This window comes from Oncorhynchus keta, chromosome 35 (genome assembly GCF_023373465.1).
Source record: "Oncorhynchus keta strain PuntledgeMale-10-30-2019 chromosome 35, Oket_V2, whole genome shotgun sequence".
Classification (NCBI taxonomy): domain Eukaryota; kingdom Metazoa; phylum Chordata; class Actinopteri; order Salmoniformes; family Salmonidae; genus Oncorhynchus; species Oncorhynchus keta.
In genome coordinates this window covers 20,060,978-20,073,148 of record NC_068455.1, presented here as the reverse complement: position 1 = coordinate 20,073,148, position 12,171 = coordinate 20,060,978, and the positions used below count along the sequence as shown (strand labels likewise).

At 42.3% G+C, this 12,171-nt stretch overlaps 1 protein-coding gene across 3 annotated transcripts in view; it reads left to right on the top strand.

Annotated features, from left to right (window-relative positions):
* The window catches only part of LOC118371748 (A-kinase anchor protein 6-like), a 266,002-nt gene that overhangs the window by 143,974 nt on the left and 109,857 nt on the right, over positions 1–12,171 (top strand). For all 3 annotated transcript variants that reach the window (XM_052496677.1, XM_052496678.1, XM_052496676.1), the window contains exon 8: positions 6,680–6,819. In XM_052496677.1, the coding sequence (XP_052352637.1) occupies positions 6,680–6,819 (140 nt within the window). The remainder of the gene's footprint in view (positions 1–6,679; positions 6,820–12,171) is intronic.

Below are 12,171 nucleotides of genomic sequence, written 5' to 3'. Positions count from 1 at the left end.
TTTAGATAAACGGTGAGTAGTCTGACTGTGTATTAGATAGACAGTGAGTAGTCTGACTGTGTATTAGATAGACAGTGAGTAGTGGGGACACTCCTCTTCACACTGATGTCTCTGTCGGTCTCTCTCTGCTGCTGTTTTGACTTCTTGGAAGCCAGGGATCAGTGATTTAATGTCACCTTTCAGCAACAACATTAAATAAGAAGCAGCAATTTAGCTCCTAGCAATTGCTAATTTCACGCACTGATAAATGTTGCAGAAGCTAAACCTTTGAAACTCCCCTAATATATTTCTTAAAGGTGCAGGAACATATGTACCGTAGGTAGAGTAACCCTCAGAAGTATTCCACCGAGACTTGAACGTCAAGGTCCAAGTCACTTGGTGGTGATGCTGTGGAAGTCATCCAGCCCAACTCTGTGCCATGTAGACATTTCACCCCCTCATGTTGTTCAACAGGCTCATCATGATGATATGATGACAGTAGAGGCTTTCAATGCAGAGGCTTTCTGTTAAATCATTGTACTAAACGAGTACAGCTGTGCAACTGTCATTCCAAAGCAACATGGACAATCAATCATAGCAATCATAGAAATGAACTAGCTTCTATTTTAAAAATAGCAGTATATACTGTATATTCCAGAAACAGTAACAATAGCTACAGTATACTGCTACTATATTATAGCAGTGATAATATTATATACGTGATCATGAATAACAGGTGCACATGTCAGAACACACTGTTATAATAACAGTGTTTTTGGCAGTAAAGTCTCATAATTTATGCAAGGAGACCACATTAAATCCAGACTTTATGGCCAGTGATTTGAAATTAATAGTTTTCAAATGTTTTTCAATGTCTCTACAGAGAGCCACTCTCTTGAAAATAATCATTTACAGCATGTTTCAAATGGAAAATTGTAAAGAAGAGAATGCCAAAGAAAATATTTTGTAGAAAACAATGTGGATACACTGCATAGAATTCCACAACACTCCTCTATTGATGGTCAGGATTTCAAAATGGTGGCTTATTCCCATAAGGGTTGTTGATTGTTTTGAAGGTGAAACTTTACTGTTGTATTTGTAAATGTATGAGATACTTTAATGGAATCCTCAGCCGTTTACAACTCATGGGTTCCGACCCCACACAACCAACAGCTGAATTTATTTTCTGAGCATGCTTCCATTTTTCCATCCATCCGTCCGTTCCTTTCCAGTACAGCCAAAGCACAGCACAGCACAGCACAGCACAGCACAACAGGACGACCCTGATGGGAGACATTTCTAACAAGCCAATGTATTTCCTGGGTGTTTTGAACACAAATGGCAGGTGGGCAGGGTGGTTGGCGGTGACTTCCCACAGTTTCCAATCTCGCCACGATGCCTCTTGCATTCAGAGAGAACGATCAAATAAATAAACCAACACAGAGTTATGTCACATTGCCTAAATATACAGTTTAAGAGGCATCCTCACACCTTCGGCTCTACTGTTCCCATACCAACTAGTGTTCACCAGAGGCACATACCCCTACTTGTAAATGTTATATTGTTCCCCAGGTGGTTCAAATAAGACCAGTATCATGTTTGCATTGCAGCTTCAAAGTTCGTATTTCTTTCTTTCATTTATTCTTTCTTTCTTTCTTTCTCTTGTAGTTTTTTTGGTATCTGATGAAAGACAAAGGGAAAAGACGTTGTTACACAATTCTGTTTTTGAATATTTTGATTCAAATGAATTTGCTCATTCAAAACATCTGGTCCTCCAAACAGCCCATGGACATTATTTTGTCAGTCTGTGATTCTTCCTCAAGTCCATCACTGCCTTCAATATCACATAATTTATACTCATAGCTTCTCTTGTTCCTTATATTTGAAGATAGCATTTATATTTGTTTTATTGGGCTTTGAGGGCTTTACCATTTTTGTCTTATATTACATTCTTTCTTTTGCAGAGATTACACAAAGAATGAATGAGAACTGAATTGCTTCAATATCTCATATCATTTCTCAATAAGAATCAACCACCAAAGTGATTGTCACGTTTTGTGTTGGATTGATTTCAATGGAGATTCCTTCTGAATGTTTTGTGAATGTCGAATCAATCGGTTGTTCTGTTGAATCTTCCTTTGATAGTTTTATTCATGCGCCTTCTATGGGAAGGTCAACTCCATTCGATATTAAAGTTCAGAGAAACTTTCATAACTACGAACAAGGATGTATCCACAGAGGAGCTCTGTCAGAGCGACTATTGGGTTCTTGGTCACCTCTCTGACCAAAGCCTTTCTCCCCAGATTTCTCAGTTTGGCTGGGCGGCCAGCTCTAGGAAGAGTCTTGGTGGTTCCAAACTTCTTCCATTTAAGAATGATGGAGGCCACTGTGTTCTTGGGGACCTTCAATGCTGCATAAATGTTTTGGTACCCTTCCCCAGATCTGTGCCTCGAACCAATTCTGTCTTGCAGCTGTACAGACAATTCCTTCGACCTCATGGCTTGGTTTTTGCTCTGACATTCACTGTCAACTGTGGGACCTTATATAGACAGGTGTGTGCCCTTCCAAATGATGTCCAATCAATTGGATTTACCACACTCCAATCAAGTTGTAGAAACATCAAGGCTGATCAATGGAAACAGGATACACCTGATCTCAAAATTCGAGTCTCATAGAAAAGGGTCTGAATACTTATGTAATAAGGTATTTTAGTTTGGATTTTTTTTTAATACATTTGCAAAATTTTCTAAAACCCTGTTTTCGCTTTGTCATTATGGGGTATTGTGATGTCATTATGGGGTATTGTGATGTCATTATGGGGTATTGTGTGTAGATTGAGATTTTTTCTTTATTTCATCCATTTTAGAATAAGGCTGTAACGTAACAAAATGTGGATAAGGGGAGGGGGTTTGAATACTTTCCGAATGCAATGTATATTATTACTAAGTAGTATAATATATTATTACTAACTGTAGGCTATAAAAAATTAAGAGTTTCACACTATTCAAAGGTTGCACCTCCATCACTCGGTCAAGTCATGCTATTGTTATGAAGGTTCTCAAGCTGCCCTCTATCGGTGGCGCCATAGTGGTGCACTAAAGTGGTGATAAGCCCAGTCATTCTGGACGGAGTCTAACTACGGTTTAGTCTAAATTACACTATTGTGCCTGGAAATATGATGACATTGATAAAGTAGTCAAATATTTAGTAGAAAACAACTTTGCCAGCATTATCATGTTGTCAAATTGACTTTAGACAGATGGCAATATTGTCATTAGCTTGCAAAGTTCTCTAAAATAGCTAGCAATGCTAACGTTAGCTAGATCAAATCCGGTGGCCTCCACTCAACCTTAGCTGGCTAGCTAACGTTATACTACATCTAAAGTCAATCTGGTGACATCAAATTGATGACAAAAGGTTTTCCTACTAATTATTTGCCTCCTTATGAATGTCATTATATTTCCAAGCCACTGTAATGCACTGTCACGTGTGCTTCTCCTTAGGCCTCTAGGTCACCAGGCTGCTCGTTATGGTGCACACCTGTCAGTATCGTTACGCTCACCTGCGCATCATCAGACTCACCTGGACTCCATCACCTCCCAGATTATCTTCCCTATATATGTCACTCCCTTTGGTTCCTTCCCCAGGCGTTATTGCTTCTGTTCCTGTGTCATGTCTGTGCGTTGTTCGTGTTTCTTATTTTATATCTGTGTTTATTTATTAAAAAACTCACTCCCTGAACTTGCTTCCCAACTCTCAGCGTACATCGTTACAGCACTTTGGATGAAATCTTCATCAGTGCTTGTTGACGATGCATTGACAAGGATGCTGCCCAAAATGAATGTTCAAAAGAATATTGTGACGAAACATGCAACCCATGAACATATAAATAAGCTGGCAGATATTTATTGGTTGGAACTTTGTGGTGGTTCTGAAGTACTGGGAGCTTGTACAGAGGCAAGAGAAAGTATGTGAACCCTTTGGAATTACCTGGACTTCTGTTTAAACTAGTCATAACATTTGATCTGATCTTCATCTTAGTCACAACAAAAGACAAACACAGTGTACTAATAACACAAAAAAATATAGAATTGTTCTTGTCTATATTTAATACATAATTTAAACATTGAAGGTTGGAAAATGGAAAAAGTATGTGAACCCCTAGGCTAATGACTTCTCCAAAAGCTAATTGGAGTCAGGAGTCAGCTAACCTGGAGTCCAATCAATGAGACCAGATTGGAGATGTTGGTTAGAGCTGCCCTGCCCTATAAAAAACACTCACAAAATTTGAGTTTGTTACTCACGAGAAGCATTGCCTGATGTGAACCATGCCCCTAGAGTGTCAGCTAAAGACTTACAGAAATCTGAACATGCTAACATCTCTATTGACGAGTCTACAATACGTAAAACACTAAACAAGAATGGTGTTCATGGGAGGACACCACAGAAGAAGCCACTGCTGTCAAAAAAAACATTGCTGCACGTCTGAAGTTCGCAAAAGAGCACTTGGATGTTCCACAGCGCTTCTGGCAAAATATTCTCTGGACAGACTAAACTAAAGTTGAGTTGTTTGGAAGGAACACACAACACTCTGTGTGGAGAAAAAAAGGCCCAGCACACCAACATCAAAACCTCATCCCAACTGTAAAGTATGGTGGAGGGAGCATCATGGTTTGTGGCTGCTTTGCTGCCTCAGGGCCTGGACATCTAGCTATCATCAACAGAAAAATTAATTCCCAAGTTTATCAAGACATTTTGCAAGAGCATGTTATGGCTATCTGTCTGCCATTTGAATTGCAACAGAAGTTGGGGGATGCAACAGGACAACAACCCAAAACACAGATTTAAATCAACAACAGAAGAAAATACGCCTTCTGGAGTGGCCCAGTCCTGACCTCAACACGATTTTTGAAATGCTGTGGCATGACCTCGAGAACGGTTCACACCAGACATCCAATGAATATTGCTGAACTGAAACCGTTTTGTAAAGACGAATGGTCCAAAATACCTCCTGACCGTTGTGCAGAAAACGTTTGGTTGAGGTTATTGCTGCCAAAAAGGAGGGTTAAATCCAAGGGTTCACATACTTTTCCCACCCTGCACTGTGAATGTTTACACGTTGTGTTCAATAAATACATGAAAACGCATAATTGTTTATGTGTTATTAGTTTAACCAGACTGTGGTTGTCTATTTTTGTGACTTAGATGAAGGTCAGATCAAATGTTATGACCAATTTATGCAGAAATCCAGGTAATTACTAAGGGTTCACACACTTCTTCTTGCCACTGTACATATATAGAGTGTGCACCTCTTTATTTTGATAGCCTACAGTTCACTCACCACTAGTCAGCACCTCTGCTAAAGTTTTTGGGTGTGTGCCAGCTCATGCTTTTCAACTAACATTCCTCTACTACTGTAGCCTTTTCCTGTTTATATACATATAACGTGCATAGATTCATAGACGTCAGTATTGAAATGGAACTGAACTATAAATCTGGCTAGTCTGAGAGGGACCAAATATATATATAATAGCAAGAGGAGGATATAATTCCAAAAGTTTTCAAGATCCTTCAAACTGTGAAGTCAACCAAGTCAAGGAGAGTCCTCCTGCATGCCACAGATGATACACTGTTCTTCAACTCGAGATGGCTGGTGCTAAATTGTGTTTGTTAGTTGTCTGCATTAGTCATTATTGTGTGTGTGTAAACAGCTCCAATCGGATTGGGTAAATAGGATCATGACACGCCTTCCGTGAGTGAATCAGAAATTAAGGCAAATTCCTCTGAGGTTGGGAAGGAGAAGGATAACTCACTGGCACAGTTGTGTCTGCTAATTTTCACGGAGCTCCTAGCTAGTTAGGTTCATTTCATTCTTCCCAAATGAACAGAGCGTTGAGGCCTGACTGCTGAGTTTCATATAACACACTCTCACACACTCAAACACACACGCTGTTGATTTACTTGTTTATTATGGAGTGTGCTTTTGATTGAGGAGCAGTTTGCATTCATGGAATTATTTGACCTTTTGTAGAGGTGTTGGCAAAATAGATGAAACGGTGTCAACGGCACGCAAACAAAAAGCAGTTTATACAGAGTGTTAATGAGGAAAAACTAAGCTTGCTGTGCGGGGGGTTGTTCATTGGCACAACATTGGGTTCATCTCTATATTTTGTATGCAATTACAGATCCACTTCAAGGCCTGCGTGGATCTCTGATTGTCTGATGCTCAGAAACCCTGACCTTAATAGAAGCACTTTGGTAATGTTGCTGTATTGTGGGATTTGATATTCCTACAGTACAACATGGCTGTGCATTTTGTCTAGTGGACAATATTTTGGGCTCTTGATTATGTCTATCATCTTTAATGCATAGGACATCTTATTCAAGTAACCACCAATCACACCTCTTGTATTAGTGGCAGGCGTTTGTATAAAGCTAATAACCAATGTTGTGTTGAATTATACACTCATATCAACATAACATAATATCTGACAATGTAACAACCTTTGTTTACCAGAATGGCTTTAGTTTCCCAGTGCTGGGTCTTGTTCAGTAGGTCACACCGTAGCTAAATGTTTTCAAACATTCTACAGAAAACAAAAATGTCCAGGTGGTCCCTCTTTGTTTTCAGCTAATTTTCCAATGTTTTGTGCCTAATGAACATGACCCTAATGTGTCCTTTGATGTGTTATGTTATCAGGGGGAGTTTCTGCAGAGCCACTGGGAGGCTCAGAGGGATGTCCTGAACCAGCTGAGTCTGAAACTGAAGAGCCAGCAGTATTGCACTGGCACCATCAGGAGGACTGGGAGGGAGTACGCTCAGATGTCCAAATACAACAGGTAGGTCGCCACCATTGATCCTCAGGGCCACCGTACTTATGGGGACTCACTGGACTATGTTATACAGTTCCACAATCAGACGTCTTCAACTTCAAATCAAATAAAAATGTATTTGTCACGTGCGCCGAATACAACAGGTGAAATGCTTACTTACAGGCTCTAGCCAATAGTGCAAAAAAGGTATTAGGTGAACAATATGTAAGTAAATAAATAAAATAACAGTAAAAAGACAGTGAAAAATAACAGTAGCGAGGCCATATACAGTAGTGAGGCTATAAAAGTAGCGAGGCTACATATAGACACCGGTTAGTCAGGCTGATTGAGGTAGTATGTACATGTAGGTATGGTTAAAGTGACTACGCATACAGTATATGATGAACAGAGAGTAGCAGTATCGTAAAAGAGGTGTTGGGGATGGTGCGTGGCGGGACACAATGCAGATAGCCCGGTTAGCCAATGTGCCGGAGCACTGGTTGGTCGGCCCAATTGAGGTAGTATGTACATGAATGTATAGTTAAAGTGACTATGCATATATGACAAACAGGGAGTAGCATCAGCGTAAAAGAGGGGGGGCACACAATGCAAATAGTCCGGGTAACCATTTGATTACCTGTTCAGGAGTCTTATGGCTTGGGGGTAAAAACTGTTGAGAAGCCTTTTTGTCCTAGGCTTGGCACTCCGGTACCGCTTGCCATGCAGTAGTAGAGAGAACAGTCTATGACTGGGGTGGCAGGGGTCTTTGACAAACCGCCTGGTGTAGATGTCCTGGATGGCAGGCGGCCTAGCCCCAGTGATGTACTTGGCCGTACACTCTACCCTTTGTAGTGCCTTGATGTCGGAGGCCGAGCAGTTGCCGAACCAGGCAGTGATGCAACCAGTCAGGATGCTCTCGCTGCAGCTGTATAACCTTTTGAGGATCTCAAAACTAAATCCTTTTCCTGAGGGGGAATAGGCTTTGTTGTGCCCTCTTCACGGCTGTCTTGGTGTGTTTGGACCATTCTAGTTTGTTGCTGATGTGGACACCAAGGAACTTGAAGCTCTCAACCTGCACCACTACAGCCCCGTCAATGAGAATGGGGGCGTGCTCGGTCCTCCAGTGGTCCTTAGTCTTGGTTACGTTGAGGGACAGGTTGTTATTGGCACCACCCGGCCAGGTCTCTGACCTCCTCCCTGTAGGCTGTCTCGTCGTTGTCGGTGATCAAGCCTACCACTGTTGTGTCGTCTGCAAACGTAATGATGGTGTTGGAGTCGTGCCTGGCCATGCACCCCTGTGGAGCTCCAGTGTTGAGGATCAGCGTGGCAGAAGTGTTGCTACCGACCCTCACCACCTGGGGGCGGCCCGTCAGGAAGTCCAGGATCCAGTTGCAGAGGGATGTGTTTATTCCCAGGATCCTTAGCTTACTGATGAGCTTTGAGGGCACTATGGTGTTGAATGCTGAGCTGTAATCAATGAATAGCATTCTCACATAAGTGTTCCTTTTGTCCAGGTGGGAAAGGGCAGTGTGGAGTGCAATAGAGATTGCATCATCTGTAGATCTGTTTGGGCGGTATGCAAATTGGAGTGGGTCTAGGGTTTCTGGGATAATGGTGTTGATGTGAGCCATTACCAAACTTTCAGCACTTCATGGCTACAGACATGAGTGCTACGGGTCTGTAGTCACTTAGGCAGGTTGCCTTTGTGTTCTTGGGTACAGGGACTATGGTGGTCTGCTTGAAACATGTTACGAAGAGCGTGATCACACAGTCGTCCGGAACAGCTGATGCTCTATAAATAAATAAATAAATATATATGCCATTTAGCTGACGCTTTTATCCAAAGCGACTTACAGTCATGTGTGCATACATTCTACGTATGGGTGGTCCCGGGAATCGAACCCACTACCCTGGCGTTACAAGCGCCATGCTCTACCAACTGAGCCACAGAAGGACCACCATGCTCTCATGCATGCCTCAGTGTTGCTTGCCTCGAAGCGAGCATAGAAATTATTTAGCTCGTCTGGTAGGCTCGTGTCACTGGGCAGCTCGCGGCTTTGCTTCCCTTTGTAGTCTGTAATAGTTTGCAAGCCCTGCAACATAAGACGAACATCGGAGTAGTATGATTCAATCTTAGCCCTGTATTGACGCCTTGCCTGTTTGATGGTTCGTCGCAGGGCACAGCAGGATTTCTTGTAAGCATCCTTGAAAGCGGCAGCTCTACCCTTTAGCTCAGTGCGAATGTTGTCTGTAATCCATGGCTTCTGGTTGGTGTATGTACTTACCGTCACTGTGGGGACGACGTCCTCAAAGCACTTATTTATAAAGCCAGTGACTGATGTGGTGTATTCCTCAATGTCATCGGAAAAATCCCGGAACACGTTCCAGTCTGTGATAACAAAGCAGTCCTGTAGTTTAGCATCTGCTTCATCTGGCCATTTTTAAAAGGCCGAGTCACTGGTGCTTCCTGCTTTATTTTTGCTTGTAAGCAGGAATCAGGAGGATAGAGTTGTGGTCGGATTGACCAAATGGAGGGAGAGCTAATTTAGATTTTTTTCCCATCTGGTTGCACATTTAACATGTTGATAGAAATTTGTTAGAACAGATTTAAGTTGCCCTGCATTAAAGTCTCCGGCCACTAGGAGCGCCGCCTCTGGGTGAGTGGTTTCCTGTTTGCTTATTTCCTTATACAGCTGACTGAGTGCGGTCTTAGTGCCAGCATCTGTCTGTGGTGGTAAATAAACAGCCACAAAGTATAGCTGAAAACTCTAGGCAGCTAGTGTGGCCTGCAATTTATAACAATATACTCTACTTCAGGCGAGCAAAATCTAAAGACTTCCTTAGATTTCGTGCACGAGCTGTTGTTTACAAATATGCACAGACCCCCCCCCCGTGTGCTGTCCTATCTTGCGGGTGCAGCGTGTATCCCGCTAGCTGAATATCCATGTCGTCATTCAGCCACAATTCTGTGAAACATAGGATATTACAGTTTTTGATGTCCCGGTAGGATATTCGTGTCCGTACCTTGTCTAATTTATTGTCCAATGATTGCACGTTGGTGAGTAGTATTGACGGTCTTAGGTAGACGACTGTACAAGCCAGCCCATTCGGGGAACATGATCCTTTATTTTGAAACGGGGTCTATTATTTGAAATGGAATCTTTTATTTTGACATCAAATGATTTACTGAAGTGAGAGAAATATACTGTACAGAAAATGGAAGCATCTCAATGATGACTGTTTATTCTAGCTACCACTATAACCACTAAAGCTTGGGACAAAATAATGTGGTCTCTTGCAAAGAAGAAGAATAAGGCTTTCTTTTTCTACAAAAGAAGTTGGTCTGTCAATTTAAGCATTATGTTTATTCACAATGGAATGAGATCTCACACACACTTTTTTTCATTCGGGCCTTACGTTCTTAACGTTGTAATCTGCTGTGTACAGCAGAAGCTCAGCACAACTCTTTGTCATGGTTCTCTCTGCTGTTTCATGCCTTACTTTGAGGGTCTCTCTCCCCCAGTGGTTATCACTAACACACAGAAGCTAGCTACTGTACTAAACAAGCTACTGTTCCACTCACTGGGAAAATACACACTTCAAAGACTAGGAATGGGAGAGTTATGTTTGTTGTGCTGATGATAAGCAATAAGAATGTGAGTGGGCATAATGGACACCAAGCACAGACATGTTGTTCGTACCTGTACACCAAAACCAATTCAAGTTGCACAGGATTTTTTAACAATAATGATTTTATACATCTCATTGGTAAAATCCTTACCTTTAAGCCTGAAGTGGACCCATGTTCATAAGTGAATGTTAGAGGATTATTTGACCCCAGATTCTTCAACACGGTACCCTCAGTGCGAGGTAGCAGAGGAGCCCGGTGGGCGGAGATAAAGGAGGACAGGCTCATTATGAAGGCTGGAATGGAAAGGTATCAAACACATTGTATCTGTAAAAGATACCGTTCTATTTATTCCACCCCAGCCATTACAATGAGCCTGTCCTCCGATATCTCCAGCCACCACTGGTAGTTAGGCTACATTTCTGTGTCTCCTGATTTTAGAACAATTATATATGTAATTGGAAAAAGCCTTTCCTCTAACCCATGTTAGTAATTGAATTTTAAAGGATTATTCAACCACAGATTATTCAACAGTACCCTGAGTGGTATGTCGTTAGGCAGGTTCCATTTCTGTCTGTGTCTCCTGCTCCCCAGTCAGTCCTGCAGCAGACTTAACTGACTCCCCTCCCTTGGCTTTGAATCAAGCCTCATTTTAATCCTTTTAAGCCTCTCATTGTAATGATTTATTTTGTGGAAAACCATAATGAACCTTTGAATTTTAATGATGGCTGCCTGCTCAAGGATTCATTGTTTTGACTCTTTGGCCCTTACCTTTGCATGTCTTCGGGGAGGAGCTGTCGAAATCTATAGCTGAGGCTGCGTCTCCTCTTGCTGGCTGACTCGCCGCCACCACCCGCCGCTGCGTTTTCCTGCCTGTCGACTCAATAGCACACCTCTCAACCTTGAAGCTGATAAATACGGGACTGCTGCCATTCACTGAAACTGAGACTGAGAGACGGACTCAAAAAGCTCCACCCAAGGAGAGGCAGAGGGGAGATTTCTCTAAGATGTGTGTCCGTAATGGCACCCTATTCCCTGTATAGTGCACTGCTTTTGGCCAAAGCCCCTGTCCTATTCCCTATAATGCACCAGAGCACTACACTATATAGGCAATAGGATACCATTTCAGAGTTGCAGCCTAAGTCAGCCCTGCCTGTCTAAAGGCACCATACAGGGATAGATCTTAAATTCCCTCATTAGCAGCAGATGCAATTAACACCATCAATTAAAAGGGCCTTTCTATAAAAGTGTCACTTTAACTTAGATGCGAGAAGTGTCAATAAGGCGTCCAACCTTTCCTTCCAATTGCTCAGAGACACAGCGGCTCAAGTGATGGGCGGGGGTGTCACGTTTGGTACAGTATGTAGCACTGCTCTCCTATCAGGCAGCCAGCACCCCTGTGAGATTGATGTTAAGATTGATTTGAACAGAATAGAGGAGGGAAACACTAGTGTTCCTGTCAGGCCGGGGCTATAGTGTGCAGCACCCACCCAGCCATCCACTGAGCACAGAGGTAGCACCTACCTCTATGATTAACACGGTAACATTTAACGCATGTCTACTTTCCTTATGGTGAGGGAGAGGGAAGGAGGTAGAGTGAGCGGAAGAATGATCTTCGAAAATAAACGCTAAAAGGGTAGGTTTGGGGGGGTACAGTAAGTGCTTTGTACACGTCCAAGGCAACTGACAGAGAAATATTGTGACAGTTTAAAAGGCTATAAAGTAGCTCTGACAAATGGATCCTGCTGTGT